The sequence below is a fragment of the Coturnix japonica genome, chromosome 1, assembly GCF_054131305.1.
Source record: "Coturnix japonica strain WE chromosome 1, WE-NBRP24, whole genome shotgun sequence".
Taxonomy (NCBI): Eukaryota; Metazoa; Chordata; class Aves; order Galliformes; family Phasianidae; genus Coturnix; species Coturnix japonica.
The window spans coordinates 148,181,781-148,206,032 of record NC_140663.1 but is presented as its reverse complement, the minus strand read 5'-3'; the positions used below and the strand labels follow the sequence as shown (position 1 = coordinate 148,206,032).

At 35.0% G+C, this 24,252-nt stretch overlaps 1 protein-coding gene across 5 annotated transcripts in view; it reads right to left on the bottom strand.

The window, feature by feature from the left end:
• The window catches only part of DIAPH3 (diaphanous related formin 3), a 210,583-nt gene that overhangs the window by 76,709 nt on the left and 109,622 nt on the right, over positions 1-24,252 (bottom strand). For all 5 annotated transcript variants that reach the window (XM_085554115.1, XM_085554117.1, XM_085554124.1 and 2 more), the window contains 3 exons: positions 20,485-20,724; positions 17,226-17,355; positions 4,685-4,808 (listed from right to left, as the gene is read on the bottom strand). In XM_085554115.1, the coding sequence (XP_085410241.1) occupies positions 4,685-4,808; positions 17,226-17,355; positions 20,485-20,724 (494 nt within the window). The remainder of the gene's footprint in view (positions 1-4,684; positions 4,809-17,225; positions 17,356-20,484; positions 20,725-24,252) is intronic.

Below are 24,252 nucleotides of genomic sequence, written 5' to 3'. Positions count from 1 at the left end.
CACTCCACCTTACTTCTATATTAAACATAATACTAAGACAAATTGACATACATTTGTATCACAGCGTGTATATCCCTTGTATTTATGAACAAAACCAGTGTTAATGAGTCTGAGGTCCAGACTAGATAGAAAACATATAAAATAATTACACAGTTCAAGTTAAATTTACATTGTTTGCCCAAACCCTATTACATGACCACATAGTCAACATCATTATCCTTTCTGAAAGACAGACATGCGGTCCTTTTTCACCTGACCAGCTCTGGTCTTGTAATCTTCCAAATCCCTTAGGATCCTAGGATGTCTTATTTGTTCACAATGCACAGAAAAAATTTCAAATGATATGGCTGGTTGGTTAACCAATAGCTTAGAGGCAGCATGTATTTTCTTCTTTTCAGAAGAACTGGGTTTCTTATACCTCACTTGAATCAGGGTAAGTGCTATTCTTTCCTTCTCTTAACAAATTAACTTAAACAACAAGGAAAAAAAATACAGGAAAAAACAACAACAAGGAACTGATCAAAAAGAAAGGATTGTATTCCTAGCTGAAAGGAATCGACCAACTTACTATCTCTAAAGTATTAGTTCCATAAACTTTTGTGAAAATCATCATAGAAATACATTCAGTGGTTAAACAGGATAAATTTTGTCAAGAGTTTCTCAACTGCTACTTAGAAAATCATTAGATGTGAGCTGGACTGATACAGAAGATGTTGACTAAAATACTTAATTAAGCTTTCAACATGTAATTTAAATTCTCTTCAGAAACCCACTAAATTTTCATTTTGAACATACAAATGTATTTTGTTAACTGTACTTTTTTTTTGAACATTACACTGAATGAATTTAATAATATAAATCAATATCAATTCAATATTCTCTGACTGTCCTAATTAAAGCAAACAAATGAACTACAATAATTACTATAATTTCTTTTCAGCTAATATACATAAGATGACTGACAAACTAGCGCAATTTAATATATAAGAGAAATATTCATAATTACAGACTTTGTCAATAAAAGGGTGCACCAACTGTGCATATATCTGACTTCCTGAAGAAACAAGAATGCTAATCAGTTCATTAGGGACCTTTGGGTTGTGATATTTTGTGACAGGATGTAATAGCCTGCTTGTCCATGAAGCCTAATTGTACTCAAGATGAAAAATTATTTCCAACAAAGCACCATCCTTCCTTTTTCAGATTTCCTACTGGTTTCTCTTTATGAACTGCATGCCTTTCAAGACTTCAGCATCATTCAGCTTTCCTTGTCATAGGAATAAAGTTAAGACACGTCCAGGCTTCATCATGCTGTGTAGGATTATCTAACCTTTACATCAAACCTTTTTTGCTTCGTAATTTATTTAAGCTCCCGCTTTTCTAAAAGTGAGTTTCTTTAATTAGTGTGTTCACAGAAATTACTAGAAACCAAATGCAACTTTACCATTCCAGAATTACTGCCCCTCTACTGAAAGAGGCATTAGGTGAAGGCAAACTACTCCCATTCATAATATTTTCTGTTCAAAATCTTGTTTGAATTGCCTAACATAATGAAATATGTAGTGTAGATGGTTTTATTTGCACTGATTTATTCTGACTATGATAAAATATTCATCTCAGTTGTTTCTGACAGCAATCAATACCTGATGATTGGATAAACAAAAATGAAATAGGATAAGTGTAGCATGATAAGTCAACTTACGTAGCATTTAGCTTCTAACAATCTTCAGGTTACTGATTTTATGAGCTAAAGCTACCTCTGGACTAATGTGTTTAACCTCCAGACATAGTATCTTTAGCTGACTATCTAAGCCTTAAATAAAATTCATTTAAGTTGTCATCCTCTAACACATCTTGAAAGTAAATGCTACAGTTTAATTGTTTGCTGCATGAGTAAACATTCCTGCTAGTATATTATAATCTGTGAAGTAGGATTTTATGCCTAATTATTTACAAGAAATAATAAATACCTTCCTAATTTTCCTGTTCCATGGTATATAAATTTACAAGTATTTTTTTTAATAATTCTCATTTATTTTTCCAGCTTCAGAGTCCTAATCCATTTAAACATTCTTCATGCCTACTGCTGATCACTGTTGTCACCCTTCTTTACCACATCAATAGGTGTATAATATGCTTCTGAAGATGAGGTGATGGAAGTACTTGAGATGTAAGAATACTATTTGTTTTTACAGCAACTTATTTATGCTTTCTGATTGTTCTTAACTACAGCTGTTCTCAAGAACTCATAACATTCTTCTGCTAGATGCATTACTTCATAGTCACTCAAATGCATTTGTCTACATGTTTGTATATAATAGTATCTGTTTTTTGGCATGAGTTTTTCAATTTTATTTTTTAACTAGATATTATTCCAGAATAAATAGCCATTCTACTATTCCCTTGAGAAATCTGTTTCCTTGGAAGACTTTGTTAACCCATCTTGTTGAAAAACACATGGATATTCAGTTATGCTCCGCTGAATGTCTCACATAATTTGCGTTCTGCAAGGAATAGTTTCTTAGTTGTTTCTCCTTAGTTTCTCCTTTAAAAAAAAACAAAAAACAAAAACACAAAAAAACCCCTCACAATGTCCCTTTCACATAATACTGTATCTTTCATCATATATGTACATATACATGCACACGAGCATACATACATACATCTATGTGTGTATATATAAATATTTATATATATATCAGCTCTGTCTACATATATATCTGATTGTTGTTTTCATTTAGCCTAAATCAATTTTTCTTGGCACAGAAGCCAGACTTACAGCTACTCAGCTCAGTTCCTCTGTGCAGCCCTCTTAAAAAAAAAAGTACCTTTTCAGCTCCAGTTTCTCTGTTGTCTAGCACTACTTTAGTTCATGTAAGAATATGCCGTCCAAAGGATACATTCTTGAGTTTATTTTAAAATCTTTTCAGCTCTGGGGATTTACTGCTATTTATTATTTTATTTTAATAAAACTCCTACAAACTTCAGCTGAGATCATCCCTTCATACAAAATATTGCACAATTGGTTCAATCAGAGATCTCTCTGGAGACAACTCTTGCAAACAACTAATTTAACTTTTTGGTTATAGCTTATCTTCACGACACACAATGATAATCTACATCCTCAGGAGTACTGCTGAAGTACTGCTTCTGAAATGCTTCAAAAGAACATTTATTCATTTCCTAAGATGATCGATATCCTTTCTAAGAGCTCAGTAAATTGCTCTAATAGTCTTCTTATATGGGGATGGAATTTTAACTCTGAGAAAAGTTACAGCATTTACTGACAAGGTCCACCCATTTACCTATCTGAATACCATATTTTAACTTCTTACACTACTGCTTTACAACTGTGACCTATTCTGTCTGAAATGCAATTTATAACCTTCTATCAAAGAAAGTATTCCACTAACTTTCTGTCACCAAGTTCCAGAAGTGCCTAATGTGTCAGTAACACAAAAGGAAATTAGGCATCCTACTTAATCATTTTTGGAATTTCAGATGTTTGACATTAGCACAGATTTATTTCTCAATTCACTGCTCTCTGCTCTCCTTATTAGGTGAAACTTTTGTCTTCAGGCTATTCTTCCCTCAATCCCAAATGATTTTTGTTAACTTCTTTTATATCTTTTTTATGAAGGAGATTTAGAACTGTCCAAGTTCTCTATACTATTGGCTTCTTCAGAGAAAAAAAACATTTCACACTACAGAGACATCATGCTAGTGAATTTCAAAAAATCTCTCAGAACCACACTGAGATGGAAAGGATAGACACTTACAACAGCAACAACAACAGCAATAACAAAGAATAGCTTCACCAACAAAATAAACCACAATAGAAAAAAATAGTAAAACAAAAACTGAAAGGTTACAGATACTCCAGAGTCCAGTGAAGGCCTAAAGCCAGGTTGAGTTTGGTCACAGCTAGTCTTCTGAAGACAGAATTGGCTCTAATGCAGCAGTGATAAGAGCCACTTAGCTTAGCTTTCAGGTCTCCTACTGTCCTTTATTTAATAGTATTAGATTAATCAAGACCAATGAATAGCTGTCTCCTGAGTCCTCCTGTTTTAATACGTAGCAAAGTTGACTTCCAGTTAGATAACAACCTAACTGTGCCTAGTAAGGTAATTTTTACTTTTCTCTCTATGTATGCAGATATTTCTTCTCCTAGGACATGCCAAACGTATATGGCCAACAGTCGGTAGATAGGTTTAAGCTAGAGAACAATTTCCTTGACTTTAATTAAATATCTTCCTGTCACATGAGAGAGACAGGCAGTCCAGTTGGCTAGAGGGCTTGGAATAAATAGTGAGAAGGTAAATTTCATTTAAGCAATAAGAGAAACTTTTTGTTGTAATAATTGCATACTCAAAACTATTCTGTATTGAAATTCATGCACTAGAGAACAAACACAGAGTGATACACATCTTCCTCCAATATATTCTTATGAGAAAAATTACCCAGTAAGACACCTACACGCAAAGCTAAACCTAATGGCATTTTCCCCCAATTCCATTCACTACAGATGACTCCATTAATAAGGCTGTTCATGTAGTTAGCTTATAAAAGAAAAGATTTTTTTTCAGCAATACATGCTACAGGCTGAAGGTAGATAAATTAAAAGTTTGAGTTATTGCAGTCAAACTATTTGTATGTGTTTTTGTAGAATACTCTAAAGGATATGGACATTTTTGCTACAAACTTATCGTGCTTATCTTCAGCAACTGGAAAAGTCTGCAAATCCTTCTCAAGCTGTTGGAGTTGCTTTTCCATATGCTTCAGGCTCTTCTCCAGGTTTTCTGCTGAGACTAAAACACAGTACGTTAATTCTGTTAACACCTTAAACAAGAAATACTGTAAAATTTTAAAGTTAAAATCTTATCCAAAACAGCATACTAAATTTTCAATTCTGAAATAAAAGCAACGACCAAATTACTACACAAGATGAAGAAATTAAAATGCTCAGTTTCCCTCACTTATGTAGTTGCCTTGCTCTGACTAGAATATTGTTTGAATGTTGCATTTTGCTTTATTATTATGACTAAGATATAGCACAGTCAGTTTTAAATGACTTGCAATACACATATACCAGTCTCTCTTCTGATTACCTATAAGCAGCTTTGAAGCAACTCCAAGAATCACAAAGCTTTTTTTAAACAACAATCAGTTAAAACAGAAAATACTAACTTTTCTATGATATACCACGAAGAAAATAAGACCCTCAAAACAAAGAAAACAGGTTATTGAACACTGATGCATGAAACCTAAGACCCAGCTCCCTAATTTGAAAGCACAGTACTCTGTTAAGAAACAACAGAATTTGTAAGAGCCAACGTGCCTTTCATCTGGAAAGAAGTGCAGACACTGAGATGATGTAAAGTGATACAGGGGCTCCAGAGAAAGCAAAGAGCAGAGAGGAAACATCAGAGATCAATAACAGCATGCAGAAAAACTTATTATTACCAAATTTATTACCATAAATAGAGAAATGCAACTTCTATAATTTGAAGGAATGCAGGGAATACTGATGATACAAAACAGAGAGGTGTCGCTGACACACCAGAAGGTTGTGCAGTGACACTTAGACAGTTTAGAGGGCTGGACAGAGAGGAACCTAATGTGGTTCAACAATGGCAAGTCTAGAGTTCTACACCTGGGGAGGAATAACCACATGCATCAGTACAGGTATGGGGATGACCTGCTCTGAAGGAGATAAGCAGAGAAGGACCTTGGTGTCCTGGCAAATAACAGGTTGACCATCAGCCAGCAGTGCGCCCTTGAGGCCAAGACGGCCAATGGTATCCTGGCGTGCACTAAGAAGAGTGTTGCCACCAGGACAATGGACATGATCCTCCCCCTCTACCCCATCCTGGTGAGGCCACATGTGGGGTACTGCATCCAGTGCCAGGCTCCCCAGTTCAAGAATGACAGGGAACTACTGAAGAGTCCAGCAGAGGGCTACAAAGATGATTAGGGCTTGGAGCATCTCACAAGGAAAAGCAAGAGATCTTCAGCCAGTAGAAGAGAAGACTGAGGAGGTCTTGACAATGCTTACAAATATCTAAGGGTGACAGAACAAGGATTAGTGGGCACAAACTGCAACATGAGAATTTCCAAATGAATATGTGACAGAACTTCTTTACTGTGAGAGTGACACAGCACTGGAACAGGCTGCCCAATGAGGTTATGGAGTTTCCTTCTTTGGAAATATTAAAGACCTGCCTGTATGCTTTCGTGTGTAATCCACCATAGCAAACCTTCTTAGCAGAGGGGTTGGACTAGAATTACTCTAGAGGTCCCTTCCAACTTCTACAGTTCTGTAATTCTGTGACACATTTTTTTAAATTTATTTTTTCTTTAATCAACAATTCCATTCAATATATATTCTTCCTATAAAGATAAAGATACCTTCATCTACAAAATCCCTGGATAAAATTTCTGGCTCTATGATGTCAAAAGGATCGGTAACGGATCCATGATTTTCTTCTGCATAGAGATACGTTACAAAAAATATGAGATGCACTCACTAAACACATCTTTCTCTCACAAAATTCTTACAAGAATCTCCAAATGACTGGATTAAAATGTTGCTTAGCAACTACAACTCCATTCATAACAGAAAGGTTAACACAAGTATAAAATGATCAATGGTAACCGTGAAAATGTTAATGCAGTGTAAAAAAAAGTAATTTCTATAGAATCACTGTTTCTAAAAAGTATTAGGGGATATAACTACATGTTCATATTATAATTTATAACTCAATTCAGTCTATAACCATAATTTAAAAAACCCTTTGTTTACTCAAAATCACAGTTTTCCAATTTCATGTCAGGCTTGGCAGATTTTCATTGAGTGATTTGGCAAACTCTAATCATCACTAGGTAGGTCATTTAGCTTTAGCGGTTAAGAAAATGCTTTGTTAGAGAAGTAGAGTTAAAATTAGAAGTTGACAGTGCTTACTTAAGATGTGCTTTAAGACTTCATAGGTTTCAGAATCAATATTGATCTTAATAGTAAGTCATACCTCTGACGGCTTAAGAAGCATTTGAAGGTAGGTGCACACAAATTTAAGAAAATTGAACCAAAAATTAATTTATTTAGAAAGCTATTAGGAAATATATTATATATACCTTGTGTTTAATATTAATTACCAAGTTCAGTATCACTCTTTACAACGTAGTTTGTCAAGTCTTAAATGTGCATAAAATTAAAATACTTACAAAATGTCAGAATGATCAGAGACAGAAAGCATACAAGTTCAAAAAGAAAAAAAGTAGGCAGCAGCTTAGAAAAAACTACTTGCTTTTTGCCAGATTTTAAAATAATAATAATAATAATAATAATAATAATAGTAATAATAATAATAATAATAATAAAATAGTGCCTAGAGCTGATTTGAAAGCCACATTAAAACACAGTGGCTAAGCACTGAAATTCTCTAATTCTTGCTTTCAGCTGAGCCTTTAAAAAAGAAAATCAGTTACTTCTGGGTATTTTTTGACCTTGGACAGTAATGTATTTGATCAGGAATCTTCATATGTCTGTCTTGTTCTATAGGTGGTTGGGCTTTTTTCTTCTCTGTAATTGTCTTAGGTTGTTACTGAGTATGAAATTTTAACATTTCTATCAATTCAGCAACACACATCTAGTAGATATATTTTCCTTTAAGACTATATTTCTGTAAACAGTCTCAAACAGAAACTTAATCACAATATATTGGTATTGTTTTTGAATTACAGTTTAGCAACATTCAATTTAGTGAGAAGATATGAAAAATCAAAACCGCGAATCTAAGCAGCTCTTCTAAAGATAAACTGAAGTATCTAACAACATTTGACCATGCTCCTCTAGAAAATATGGCAGAAAGTCTAGAGTGTAACAGAATGGCAGAAGAGGGAAAAAAAACAACTACTACCTTTCACTTCTAATCCTGTGGAGATTTAAATGTAAATCCAAGCCAAACTGAACTTAATAACTCATGATAATTTTGAATTCAAGTGAAGGAATGGAGTTTTCCTTGTTAGTGAGCTCACAAAACCAAGTTGTCCATAGAAATACAATCTATACATGCCTGAAAACTAGATCAGTTATACACTCCATGTTTCCTTATCCTGGCTTAAAAACGACTCCTTATATCCTTCTAGGCAGTACTTATACTTACTCCCTTCTCAGGGTAAAAACATCTTTGTTCTTGAATTTTCCTCTTTATTCAAACCTTTTAGGCTATTCCAGAAGCCTCTCCAGCTGCATCTGTTTTAAAATCTCTCTACATAATATTTCAAGTGATGGTTTGCCAGTCCTTTTAGTGTTTGCATTAATATTAGTACTAGAAATACTTTATCTGATTATCTTCAGATTAAATAAAATAAAATAAAATCTTTCCTGACCAGAGCTCTTACTGCAGTATCAAGATACATGATCTTGTACTTCATACTATCGATTTTCATTTCTTTTACTCTACACCCTCAGTATTATTCAGTGATGACAATCTAATCCCACTCTCCACTGACAATGCTGGCTAAGTTTTTGTCATGTACTTTTGTTGGTTCAATAGCACAAATTTATTTTGTTGCCATATTCCATTTGGGCTGCATTTTACACTTCCTTCACTTTTTATCCTAGTGAACAACTTCTCATTTTATATTATATCAAATGCCTTCCTAAAGTCAACATAGATTTCATGTGTCAAAAAGAAAAAAAAGATAAATTAATATTCACAGCCAGCAGATTAGTCTGCTGCCAGTAAATTCATTTTCATTTTGTGCCATTGTCATTAACCTCTATGTTTAATTATTCCTTCCTCTAGAACTTTCACATCATTTAGGCTAGAAGAAGAGATGCGTAATTGCCCCAGATCAGTCTTTTCTGCTCAGTATCCTAAATGTTCTGTAATCACACAACACGACTGTAGCCACTGAAAAGCCTGATAAAAATCATATTTATCAAACCTTTAGTTCCGTATCTTGCTTACATTAGAATGCAGTAATGGAAATTGGTAATTACAAATACAAGGAACTCTGATTTTCTTTAAAAAGAAAACCTCTATGGAGACCCTCTCTCCTCCCTCATTTACAGATCATTATTCTTGCTTTGAACTAAAGCCATATTTCTCCTAGTTTTGTAGCTATACCTCTTTCAACACTAACCCTAGAAATAATTCACTAAAGTGATGCTCTACTAGTTGTGTTCTCCCCCATTTATATTGCTGTAAGACTTCAGTTACTTTTTGCAATAGATACATACTGCCCAACGTCTACGACAGTTTTCCTGGATAGCTGCCATCTCTGTACCAAGAGAATCTTCATCTTGCCTATAGGTATTTAGCTTTCTTTGTGCTATTCTGGCCACTACATTCTGAAGGAGAGAGAGTGACAATGACATCCTGATCTCTAGCCTCATGTAGAAAACTATATCCCACAAAAAAAAAAGAGATTCTGACAATATACCGTTGCTTTCTGTTTGATCTTCATGAATACTGGATAGCGAATAAAGTCTACTGAATGACTCTTTAAAACTCTCCTCATATTATTGATGTAATATTTAAACATCACAACATGCTTGTTGAATGATGAAAATACAGCTTCAAAGAAAGCAAAACAAAACAATGAAATCTTTGATTGTCAGATGGGTTAGAGCCAGAAAAGTAGTATGAAATGCAAAGACAAAATGTTAGGAGGTTTCTGTAAACACTAGCAGAGTCTGAGATACCCATTATCAATAAAATATAGTTGGATATCCTCAGTGTCACAGCAGAGTAAAAATATAATATGTGTGTCTTATGGTTCCCAAAATGACCTTTTCTCTTGTCTTCTGCAGCCTATTCCTGTGTTTCTTGCCTTTTCTTGTTTTAATAAGGCACTACATGCTACACTTTTTTTTTTTTTTTTTCCCCAAAGCCCTGACAATGCCATTGCCTCTCAAGCCCTAGGACGTTTTCTACTCTAGATAAAGCAGCCCCCAGCTGCAAACATGAAAGCAAAAGCTCTCTAAGCAGGATTTAATTAATTTTCCCATATTTTGAATTCAAATATGAGCACACTAATATAGCATAACTGTAAACAGTACTTGAGAAGTTTTGCATCCAGCTTTCCATTAATAATGTTACCAGGATCACTAGGAATTGAGCTCAGACCTTAGCTCAGCCCTAACTGCACAGGAGCCCTGGTCTGTTATTTTTAGAACTCCATGTAAAATGAAGGCTGACTCCATGTTTCTTTTTATGATGTACAGTTTGAGCTCAGAACATGAAAAAATGGGCAAAAGTTGAAAACAGACACCCTCAAATGATGAATAATTGGCCATCAGTGAATTCTTTATCTTTGGATTGCTACTGAAAGAAAGAAGCAGCTGCTAACCAAGGGGAAAAAATGACCAAGCAACAAAATATGCCACCTGCCACAGCACAGGAAAATAATATCCCCATGTTGCAGAGTACACACGATAGTGTTAGAAGGAGAGAAAGAAGTCATCTGCATCAGTTGTGGTTTCCCTGACTGAAGAGGTCTTGAGCCTCAACACTTTGGCCCTTAGGGACCAAGACCATGAAGTATGACTGTGCTGACTGCAGGGTAGTATACATTCACAGCTAATTTAGGACATGATTGTTAATAACTAGCTGCTTTGAACATACAGTAATATTGATTTATGATTATTAAGAATGAACTATTAGCATGAAAAGTTAATGGATATCAGTCCAGTATAGTTTTAAAGTTAAAACCAGACCAAATATATCATTTTAAACATTTCATCACCACAGACTTCAGATATACAAGTAAAGACACACACACATATGAATAAAAGCTCTTGCAATACTTCTCTACTCATTAAGCTTTCTCATCTTCAAGAGTCTACATATATCCATTATTTATTCAGCTTTTCGATTCCACTATGCTTTATACTACTTTAATGTTCCTCTTGTAAATTATTTCTGCATTGCTCATTTAATGTTTTTGTTTTCTGCATATACCTATGTTTTTCCCAATAATATAAACAAATAACATTCCACTTGTTTTATCCAACTATGAATGAATGAATAAATAAATAAATAAATAAAAGATAAGGTGGTTAACCTGTTACTTAAAAGCACTGTTCAAAGAAAAGCTCTCAACAGATGAATATTCCGAATCTGACTTCCCTTAACTTACAGATTTTCAACCTGCAGAACAGTGGAATCACCTGTTGATTTTTGTGACTGAATATAATAGACTATGGATCAAATCATGAAGTTTATGCTATTTTCTGAAAGCACAAAAAAAAACATCCAACAAACAACAGCCTTGGCTACCTGAAAATGCACCCTTGAATGTTCTACTTCAAACAAGACTAAGCAAAATACCAAATAATGCATAACTGTCATGGTCTTGTAATTTTTGCTATTGGTATTCCATATCATAAGATCATGTGGAGCACAGAAAAGAACTACACATCCCAGAGGATCTCATGGTCAGAGAGGGAAACACGTCACAGAAGTAACGCTCACTCTCTCTCTCACTGCCTGGCAGCTGGTGTGGGTGTGCTTCCAAGCCGTGGCACCTTCAGTTTCAAAGTAGGCTTCTCAGTCTTTGGAAAACCTCTCTCTCTTTCTTATTTTACTTGATTTATTAGCCTCAATTTCAATTAGATTGTATTACATTGTGTTATCTTGTATTCCAATATCATAGTTAGTAAAATAAGTTTTCCTCCTTAGATCATTGCTGCTACTCTGTTTGTTTCCTTGAGCCCAGCTCCCATCTCCCCCTACCCCTTTCCCTTTTTCCCTTCCCATTTGTCAGGCCCAGGCTGCCACCCCTGTCACAGACACAGATTGATCTAGATAACTCTGTGACAATAACAGAAAGAGTATTAGCTCATTCTACTGAGAAATTTTTGATAAACTTTTAGAAAATCTGTAATAGAAAAAAAACATTCTTCTTGACAAATGAATTGCGGATAGCACATATACTGATATTGTTCTCTCGTGCTGTTTTAATGTTTTTAGATGTTGGAGGTGATGTTCTGTTTTTTAAGGAATATATATTAAACTTCACTTGATATCTTTTTGCCAGAGAAGGAGATCAGGGAAAGAGAAAAAGTAAATGCCAGACAAAAGCAGTGATTAACAGAATTACTAAATTGTCATGGATAAAAGGTACCTATAGGGTCCTTTTGGTCCAACCTCCCTTCTCAGCCAGGGATACCCAGAGCCACTTATCCAGGAAGCTTTGAAGATCTCCAACAAGATCCCACACCTCTGGGCCATCTAAGCCAGTGCTCCATCACCCAGACAACAAAGAGGAGCTTCCTCGTGTTCAGAGGGAAGCTCCTGTACTATTGTGCTAGCTGTCTGTGCTAGCTGCCTCTTGTCCTGGCACGGGCAACCACTGAAAATTGCCTGGTTTTGTCTTGGATCTTCCTTTTAGGTATTTATGTACGCTGATGAGATGACCTGAGCCTCCTCTTCTCCAGGCTGAACAGTTTTCAGCTCTCTGAGTCCCTCCTCACAGAAAAGGCGAGGCCTTTCAGCACCTTCATGTTCCAGTGTCCATTTGAAGCTTTATAATATGCCCAGGCCTCCCTTTTACTGAGCAGAGGTGGACAGAACTGGACGCAATAATCCAGGTGTACACTGAGTATATGAAGCGATACCAACAGCATTGTCTTAAGTATCATTTCAAAGCGTACTACTTTTGGCTGGAGAATAAAGTTAATTTTTTTCATAGCAGCTGGTAAGGTGGTAAAGTGGTAAGCTGGGCAACCTGATCTAGTAAATGTGTATGTTTGGTGGCCCTGCTAGGCAGGGGGGTTGGAACTACATGATCCTTGAGGTCCCTTCCAACCCGGGTAATTCTGTGATTCTGTGATGTGAATTTATGAGGAAAACAGTTTGGTAGCACACCAATATTTTAGTTGTTGCTGAGCAGCACACACAATCATGCCACCTTCGTTTCTCACAGTCATGCCACCAGTGGGCTGGGAGTGGGCAGGAAGATGGGAGGGCACACAGCCAAGACAGCTGACTCAAACTGACCAGAGAGATATTCCATACTACATAGAGTTGTGCTTAGCAATAAAAGTTAGGGAGAAAGAAGCATAAGGGGAAAGATTTGGAGTTATGGCATTTATCTTCCCAAGTGCTAAGTGTGATGAGCTTTCCTAGACATAACTGAACGTCCGCCTGAGAATGGTAAGTGGATAATGAAGTCCATGTTTTGCTTTACATAGTAAACTGTCTATCACAATCCATAAGTTTTCTCATCCAGATTCTATTCTCCATCACCATCTTCAGTTCCGGTAAGAGAGGGACTGGCTGTGTGATTGCTACCTAGCTGCCTAATGGTGTAAGCTACAAAACAAGAAATTACAGAAAAAAAATACTATTAAAATACACTACTGGTGTTAAAAAACAAAACAAAACAAAACAAAAAAAAACCCCTGTGTGAAAATGTTAAGTCTCAAAATAATTCGAAATGTATGTATTAACAAAAGCGTACGTATTAAAGACAGATCAAGCAGTGAACACATCTTAAGTATCTTCCCCAGAAAAATCTGACTAGAAAAATTCTTGCTCTTCATTCAGATTGAATGCTTGTGTGTTAATCAGCATTTTCTCAATTTTTTTTTTCCTTCCTCAGTGAACATTTGAGTAACATCTAATTAAACACAATTCTTATCTGGGAAGTTAACAAATTTAAAAATATATTACTTTTTTTCCTTCAAAATATATCAAATTTATAATTTGGTACTTTGTTTTAAAAATAATGGGAAAAAAGTGAAATTAATTATCAGTTAAAAACAATGAATAAAGTCTCAAAAATGAGAAAATGGATAAGTTAATTGTAGAGGAAAGAGAACCTGCAGTTTTATATTGTTATTTGATGTGAAAGGAATACCCCTATGCAAATTAGAGTCGAGCAAGTAAAACAGAAGCGTGGGTAGATGCAATATAAATCTTCAGAATACCATAAAATAAGAAATTAGCAAAGTGTACTAAATTACAAAAATATTTCTTGTCTGAAATACTAATAGAAAAGCAAGAAAGTCATTATGGTCAAAAGAAGAGGCAGCTTTAATTATATAAATCTTCAGAAACTGTCATATCAGTATGCTCATTAGCTACAATGAAAGTTGCTCCTGCTGATCTAAGAGTACTTAGAAAACAGGATTTGTTATACTTCAAAGCAAAAAGGTATCTTTAATTCATGTACTGTAGTAGGGAATTAAGCCTACTTCTCGTATTACAGAAGTAGAAACTAAAACTTTAGTATGTAATGGGGGAAAAAAAAAACAACAATAAATTAAATACCCTGAAGTAAATTATAATTGCACAGGTAACCTCTCTTGCTGTTTGCCTGGGAAAGATATATTTTAAAAAATTAAAATACATTTTTCTAAATGAATAAGTAATTTGCATATTTTAAGTGTTTTATCATTTATATAGTACCATAACCTAGAAATTGCTAGTGAACAGAGAAACTTTCATGAGTGAAATGCCAATTGGTGACTGCCTTGGCCACAGTGACCATGAAGTGGTCAAATTTAAAATCTTTGGTGATAAGAATAAAATTGACACCCAGACCGCACCTCTGTATATGAGGAGAACAGATTTCAGGCTGCTCATGGAACTAGGAAGCATTGGGGTATGTCTGTGCTGGTCACTTTTTAAGTACCACCTCCTGATTGCACAGAAACAGTCAATTCCAAAATGTCACAAGTCAAGCAGCTGGGACAGAAGGCCAGCCTGGCTGAAAAGGGATCTTATTCTAGAGCTTAGGTGGAAAAAAGTTGTATGGCAACTGGAAGCATTTTCAGGTGACATGGGAAGACTACAGCAGTGATGTTCACCTTTGAAGGGAAAAAATCCATGTAGCCAATACTCAGAGTTGACACTGGCCAATAGTGTGGAGGACATTAAAATGTATTGTTTTTATTTTTCAAATACATTAACAGCAAAAGGAGGGCCAGAGAAAACACTGATTCGTTAGTTGAGAACAGTCACCTTACAAAGCAGAGACATTTAATGTCAAATTTGCCGACGCCTTCACCACTGATGATAGGCACTGGCACTCCAGGTGCCCTGATTTGAAGGACTGTGATTGCGGTAATGAACAATTCCAAGCCAATCCTGACCTTGTGTGAGATTTGCTGCTTCACCCACAAGCATATATGTTCATAGGATCAAAGGGGATTCATCCCAAAGTACTCAAAAGAAGTACTTATGCCTTATGTCACCTCTCTCAATAATTTCTCAGTGGTCTTGGGAATCTGGAGAGGTTCCAATTGACTGGAAGCTGGCAAATATTGTTCCAATTTTCAAGAAGAGCAAGAAAGAAGATGCTAGTAATCACAGGCCTGTCAGTCTCACTTCAGTCCCTGGTAAAATTATGGAGAAAATTATGCTGGGAGTTATTGAAAAACACCTGAAGGACAATGTGGTCATTGGTCACAGCCAACAGAGGTTCAGGAAGGGAAGCTTCCTGTTGAACTAACTTAATTTCCTTTTACGACAAGGTCATCTCTCCTTGTGCACAAAAAGTACATAAAACACTTCCTTAAGACATTCACTGTGCAAAAGTTAGTTTATATTAAGTCAACTTTCTTCATAAAAATATACTTCTGCAAAAGTACTAAAAGGATTTTAAAATACATGAGCTGTGGTCTTTAGATTCTGCTCAGTTTTCTGAAATTCCAGTGCAGGAGGAGTCTTCAATATAGAACAGAACATTACAGGTTATGAAACCAGTAAATAAATGCTGATTTGCCAAAGGCGTTCTAAGTTGTTGTCTTTTTCACACAGTATAAGTGCAATGCAAAATAATACACTGAATAAAATTCAGTACATTAACTTGAAAACATGATCATTGATTTTCACCCAACAACATTCTGAGTGAGATAAAAATTCATCTAATCAATAATGAATACCTAAAAAAGAATAGAAAATCTGGATTAATTGGTAATTATACCGAATGCACTTTGAATGGTCAGTATTCTATTTCTCTTAAGCTCTAGATAAGACAAACAGCAGCTTATGTAAGATGACCATTTCACTGAAATAATGGTTTGTATAAGTTACATTTTAGTTATTCTTGCTGATACAGTACATTCAAGCACAATCAAGTCAATAGCATACGATTAACGAAAAATCAGTTGCCAGTTAACAGAGAGTTCTATGAAAATAAGGCATAAAATAACAAATTCAAAGAAGAAATTCCTTCTATTATCAACACAAAAAGTTAGATGAGGGGCTTGGAGCATCTGACAGACATTTAAAAAATAGCTGAACTTCTAAGTGTTTATAATACACTAACCGTAATTGGAACTCTAGGAACTGTGATAACAGAAACCAAACTCAATGTGGATGACCATAATCACAAGATCTCTCTATCAGGAACAGTTTTTGCAAAGCTATCATCTCTTTCTTAGAGACTGAATGAGGCATAAGAGTGATTCTGAATAAAGCAATACAGATAAACACTGATATTCTCCAAAGTGACATAAACTAGAAATTGATGAACTGGGACAGCTCATCCAATCTTCTTCCTGCAAGAGTATGATAGTGCTGAGGTGGCATCAATTTCAAACTCCATGCTTAGTCAATTTAAATTATTTAAGCTGTGACATAATATGCAGAAGAAACTATTAATTAAGAACTTAAAAGTAAAAAATATGCTGCTGCTGTATTGAGATTTACCACATTCTATGCTTCATTATGAAGCAGTAAAAAGAGGAATTTATTTTTCTAGACTTTCAAGACTACTGTTGTATGAGGAATATACAGGCAAGGAACACAAAATTGTTCAAATCCATGTTTAGAAAAAAAGATGGAACGATGGTATGATAGCCTTTCTGCATTTCTAAACAAAAGGACACTCAGTAATCATAGAACCACAATGCCTTGGGTTGGAATTGACATCAAAGCTCATCTTGTTCCAACCCCAATGCTTTGGGCAAGGTTGTCAACCACAAAATCAGACTTAAATATGAATGTGATTTAACATCTTTTAACAGAAAAGAAGTTCTAGAAGAAATCTCTTTTGGAAACTGAATCTAAAGGATATGTTAGTAGAAGTGTAATGGGAAATCAAGGATGGAATTATATACTCTGTTCAAGAACACTTGCACATGCAAAAATTACTGATCAGTGATTAAGACCAATAATGTGCATTCTAAAAATAATATTAGAATAAAACAAGCATCATCTCATAGAAAAATGAAGTACTGCAATGCACTCAGAATTAGTTATACAAACCTTTACTAGCTTTATCCAAATGCTGAAAATCCTCAACAAAATTCAGGACATCTTGATATTTTTCTTCACACACTTCTACAAGAAAATGGAGCAGTGTCGTTTTTTGATCTGCTGACTTTGTGTCTTTCAGCTAGGCAGGAAAAAAAAAAAAAAGTGTCAAAACACTGAGGGCAAGATTGCCTTTGAACATTTTAGTAATTAATATATATCAGTAATTGTGAATCAGAAAAAAGGTAAGAACAAGCTGTTGAACTGGAACTGTTCAACTGGAGTTGTTAGAGAAAATGTGAAGTAATTGACTTTTATTTCCATCTTTGATTATTTTTTTCTATGAAATATTTGAGCTAATTCCTAAGAAATAGTATATGTTTCTCTTTTTAAATTTATTTATTTAAGCAATGTATCAATGTCTGAAATCATTATCAGAATTATGGTAGCGTAAACAAACAATTCTGAGCTAAATCTGCAAAATTTATCAACAGATTATGTAAATACCCACTCCATGGGATGATTCTTCACCCATGATGCTAGCTCTGGCTTAACAACATGTAAGTGTAAGCTACAATCTCAATCTGCACAAGTCCTAGTTCACTTCACAGACCTGAATGTTCAAAAAATTACACTTCCAAAATCTTTAAGCATAAAATTTTCCATCTGAATCATTTGTACATACAAAGTGATTTCAAGCCTGATCAGTTTAGAACTTGTATCTGTGTATGTAAAAAGTCTAACAGTTGACAATAAGCAAGTATTCAGCTATACGTTTCTGCTGTAGCCATCTGATTGTCTTGATATAGAATCAGAAAATCAGATAAATGTGTACTGTTTGCTTTTCCCATACTGTCAAACTGAAACAGAGAATTCTGAGTGGTGCTTAATGATCAAGTCAGCATTTCATACCTTTCTGTTAAAAGTCATCAATTATTTTCTAACATCAAGATGATAGAAACTTAATAAATCTGATGAGCTATGTGCCTCCATTATGTCTTTATTTTGCCTTTACACAAACTTGTTAGTAATAATGTGAGATGGAATTTTCAAAATAAACCTCATATAGATCAAAACAACCAAAAAAATTAGGGTCACTACTGCACGGTGTAATAAAAGAAGTTAATTCTACTGTATTGGGATTCTCAGTGATAAATATCTCAATTGTTGGAACATTACACAATTTCTACAATGCTTAAAATATATTTAGTTAAGAAAAGTTAGCTTAAAAAATAAACTGGGTTTATAAACATGCATTTATTTTTAACATACCAGTATTTAACAAACTACTATTAGCACACCAACATCATATCTCTCTTCTAAGTAGATGTAGCAGACCTATTTACATTTCAATTCTTCATGATGCAGGAAGAAGTCAAGATATGGGTTTATCTTCTGCAAAGCAGATAATTCATTGAATTTCTCATGCACAGTCAAAAAAGAGAACAGCAATGGTACTGTGAAACCCTACTGAAAACTGCTGAGCAGAACACTAAGCAGTCTGAAATTGATAACCTCATTGTTTTTCAGTCAAGAAGTAGTGGTTTGGGTAGGATCACCTTTTGATTTAACACTCGTTTTTTGTAACGACTGAATCGGTTTATTATTCTCAGAACAGAAGGGATTATGCATTAACTAAGAAGAACACACTACTCAGAAAAATACAAAAAATCACACATACATACTTCTACCTCTGTGTTTCAAGACACTGTAATGGCTTATAGCTTTATATCTAATTCACTAATAGTCTATTAGTAGCAATCAGTATTTTTCCTGAGCAGAAGATTAGATGCCTACTGACATCCATTCCAACCTGAATTATTCCACAATTCTAAGAAACCCAATTCCTAACAAGTTAACTACATAGATTGCTCCAAAAACGAATTCCACCTATTTATACTCACAGAAAATACAACAGATACAAAGAGACCAATAACCCTAATTGTTAGAGTAAATTCTAAGCTCCAGAACATGATTTGTCTACACAGCCACTACCATTAGCTACATATATTCACTAGTGATGAACAAAAGCTTCCATACCATGCCTGTAAATATCTGCATGGCCATCTGGATTGTGTTGTTTTTTTTCCACATAGCTGTTGCCACTGTTGAAATACACCACAAACTGTCTCACTGTGCTAACACACACTGTTCAGTCTCCATAACAATATGAAGATAGTTATTAAAAGCATTTTGCAAAGCAGAAGAAATTTGAAAAGAATGATCTTGGATAAATAATTAAAGATCTAGTTGATAAAAATAGTTTGAACTGCTGTACATAGGAAAAACTGACTTTAGGTCGAAGCTTACCCTACAGCGCTCTGGTATTAAATGCAGTGGACAAGCAAGTTACATTTGCAAGTCTGCACGTTATCTAGCTTTACAGGAGGTTACACTACACTGTTGGAGGGGAAAAGATCTGAAAATATGTTGATTATTGAGAACCTAGAGCATGAGTTAAAATCTTTTGGCTAAACTGAGATGCACTGAGTGAAGAGGAATTGTCTTGGTCTACATACAGTATATATATATTTATTTATATATATATGAGGAAGCTCCAAAAGTAATGCCTCCTACGCTATGTGGACCCACAATATTGAAAGTGGATGTTGGTGGCATAGCAGTAGAGGTAAAACCTCTAATTTTTGCTGATTTTTGTGAAATGGGTAATGGTGGTGGTGGGGAAAAAAAACCTATAACTAACTATACTATAGCACAAAATAAGGCTTAGTCAATTGGGCCTAGAATTGTTTTTAAGTTAACACTCAGGAAAGAATAGATGTCTTCTTGAATTACATCATCACTCTTTCAACTTTTACCTAAGGAAAATCAGAAACAGCAGGAAACTAATGAAACTGAGCAACAATAAAAGGAAAACAGATAAGGAAAAATGTTATAAGAAAAACATAATTATCTCATAACAGATTAAAATCTGACAGTCTTAGAAGTGTTCAGACATGTAAATTTACAGTACAACCAGGATCACATTGATACAGTCCTCTCATAGCCTTAGTTTGTTTGGTTTTTTATTATGATTTCCTCAATATGAAATATTCTGAAAGTTTAAATGCAAGCCAGTCACAAGATGACTGTACATAAATAAGGTCTGTATTTTTCAAATCATCATCCAATGCTTAGAATTAAGAAGAAATAATAAATAAAAACAAATAATTAACTTCAGGGAAAATACCAAAAGAAGGTATTTAGGAAGTGCAATGAAAACAAATAAAGAAGTGAATGTAATACTCAGTGTGGACATTTCAAAACTCACTTTACAGAGAGAGCTGAGATTATATCCAAAGGTCTGCGCATTCCGAGAACCTGCATTCATGTAGTTTCCCATTAACAGTACTAGTTCCAGCAGCTTGCTGAAGCTTTTACTCTTTTTTATCTCTTCACAAGCAGCACTGACAGCCATGATGTCAGGTTTGATGTTGTTCACCTGCTCTTCAAACTGAAGCTTAAAAAGAATAGCACTGAGCCGTGGCCGTAGTCTCTTCACGTTGCTCATCTGATTGAAAAGAAAATAGGAGATTTCCTTTAAAATTCATGCTACACTGTACAAATGCATACAATCTGAAATGATTTATTGGTGTGACAGGCTTGAAGAAGCAATATATCTGCTATAACTGATAGCAAATGAACGAATGAATGAGAGACACTTGGGTAAGCAACTGAAATCCCATCTTGTGGTTAATGTGAGCTGCCCCCATCCTTTCCCAATAACTAGTATGTGTAAGCAATAAATGATAAAGTGTCATCATATATCATATCTGTCAACTCATATACCAAATTCTATAAAACTAATCCAAGTTTATGACCCAGTAGTTGCAAAGTAATAAAAGTAGTTCACAAATTCTGTATAACTCAGGATGTACCAAAACAAGGCAAATCACATTTTCTGTTGCAAATATTTAAAAGCTGATTTCAATAAAAGCTTAATCTAAATTTGTAGAAAAACAACAGTTCTGAAAAATCCCAGCTATGAAACACTTAATATAATATGCATTACTATATGCTAGTATTTGTACTTCTCTATAGTCCTAGACTTTATACAGTTAAATTAGGCGAAGCAGAATGCTCCTAGGAAAAGAGTAACTTCTTTAGATCATATGCAAAAGACTTCCTCTATGCTTTACTAGTCAGGGATTTTCAACAGAAGTTTCAGTCTTCCTATATGACTTTGGTCCCTGAATTCCTACCCTAGAGATACTATACACATTTTTTTCCTGTATCCAAACAAGACTGAATTTTATTATTACTTTAAATCAAAGAACATGGAATGTATTCAATAAATTAAATCTCCCTTGCTTTCAGTGTACTTCACAGGCCTTTTATCCCCACCAGGCACTACATATACCTTGATTTTTTCCATCTTTCACAGCATAAATCATGTTTTGTCTCCTTGCTCTTCTGTTCTGAATGTATGGAAGAAACACTAGTGTCAAGTGCCTCCATGAGTGTCTTCCCTCATTTTTTCCTAACCCTGCTTTCCCACCAATACAAATTAAGACCTTCTTCCTGATAGTCATATTCTCCTTTTCTAAAGGCAAAGTTGCAGTCAGTAATGCCTTAACAATACCTGAAATCCTAAATTAGTAGATTATGTACAGGCTTTTTGTCGATGTTGTTGTTGACTGCTATTCAGTCTGGACACAGAGAGGCTCTTTTTTTGCTTGTGGGTTGGAAGATACGCAGATGCACAGATTTACTGACAACTTGTTCATAATGGAGTGGAGTCACAGCTTTTACTTCTCGGAGATGAGTTAGGACTCTAATTACTACTCATTTTCCTACAAGGAAGCATCCAAGACCGAGAAGTTCTTAAATTAATTCTATTTTTAGCAGGCCTAACAGCCATCAGAAAACTATTTTCATTAAAAGGTACAAATGGAACAGATATCGCCGGACTGCAAAGATTTCCTCATAGGAAACCAAGTTAGAGTCTTACACAGGAAAGGTCTTCTATAAAACCTCTATTTCAGGCAGACAACAAAAATTGATTATGTATTAGTTCAGCCTATATCTGTTGCATGCTTTCTCCTAACAGTGTGCAAGTAAGGTGGAGCTATCTCCCTTGCAACAGGGTGTATGCGCATCACTCATTAAACATACCTGCTTTATAACTACTTCGTGGTTATGGAGTTTGATTCCGCAAGTCAATCTAAGATACTGACTAGACTATATTCTTTTAGCATAGCTGCCCTGTTAGCCAGTCATGTGGATATATCACTTAATGTAACTAAATACTTAAAAACAAACAAACAAACAAAAAAAAAAAACCACTAAAAAAGTCCTTGAGGTTGATCAGCATTTATATGTCAAGATCCTACATTGATCAAATCAAAACAAAATACCTTTTCTTAAGGTGTCCAAATAACAACATGATAATCAGTTTCACAAAGACTACTGACATTTTTAATGAAGCAGAAGTACTGTGCTGTGCTACCAGCTCAAATTCAAATTCTCCTAAAGCCGAACACATGGATTCATTCTTCTTTGGCACCAAAGTTCAGATGCTTTAAAACTTTTCAGCACTAATAAAATGGGAAGTCTCTATAGCGAAACATATAGCTATCAGGTATCAAATCTATGAGCATGGAAAGAGGTTTTGCACAAAGCCAGCAAAAATGCTTTGGAATGCAAGAAGGAATGCTGCAACAAATAAAGGTGGTATCAGCCACCTGGGTAACGTGGTTCCAAGTTGAGCTGAAAGCTTGCAATCTACTCCTAAAAGCTAAGAGAGTGAAAACAAACTCATAAAGTTGGTCTTTTCCTGTATAACTGCAGTCTCAAAGCAGCATCATTCAAGAAACAAGTGGAAAGTCCACTTCAGGATAACTCTTTTTGATTCTTTCATGATTACTGGTGGCTTGGAAATAAACAGAGAGATAAAAACGTGCTAGAATCCACATCAAATTTAGTGGCCCAATGCCATCTTCTTTAAAGCATAAAGCATTTTTCTATTACTCTTATAGTCTTTCAGATTTTTTTTTTAATTTTTTTTTTTTTTTATTTCAAATGCAATCTATATCTCATAGTCAAACCAAAATGTCTAAGCTCAGAAATTATTTAACAGTAAAAGACACTATCTTTTCATATCATCTTCCTGGAACCAAAATTTCAGACAAATGTTAAAGGCTCTTACAGAAAAAAATTCTTCTGTTGTTAGGAAACTGCCACTCCAAGTATGAATACTGTCAAATTGTCATAGCATATTCCATAAGACTGCTGCAATATGGGTGCACTGGAATTGCTAGGTCACAGCCTGAACCAGTACTTGTGCAGCAGGTGAGAAGGCATGGCTAACTGAGGGAACTCAGGTGCAAGCAATGCACTTGAGTGACTGGAAGGGGTGGAGCCTAGATCCATCTCTCCTCACCCTCATTTAAGGATTAGCAGACAAGAAAGCAGTATCTCTTTGGATAGAGATCACACACACTTTTGAGCTGGTGCTGGTTGTTAGAAAGGGCAAGTCAATTTTCCTTCCTTATTACATGCTATTGCTCCATTGTGCCTGCACCTTGCTTGAAGGCACTGTCATTGGTTTCTTTTGCCATTCAATGGGTAAAAAAAAATCCAGCCTACCAACACATGAAAGCTTTTGGTTACTTTGAGTCATAATGAGAAACAAATATTTGAAAAAGCTTCTTAAGTGAAAACAGTATGGCACCAATTTTTATCAGTAATGTTGTGTGAAGTGAAACGAATTCTCACGGTGTGCATCAAATCAGATTCAAGACAAGCTCTTGAGACACTTAGAGGAATCTGCAGTGTGAACCACTGATCAGTTAAGAGACAAAAGATGATCACTGATCTCAAGTTGTAAAGAGATCAGCCAAGAAGAAAACTGAGAGAGCCTATGCCCTTCCCAAAAGAAACAACCACCACTACCAAAACTCTGAAGTAACATCATATCTTCATAAAAGAGTTTATTTTTGGCTTATCTTTACATTTTCCTAGCTGTACTAGGAGCATTCAAAATAGTTTTGACAGAATAGAAGAATGACACCTATTGGTACCAAATATTTCAAAGAAA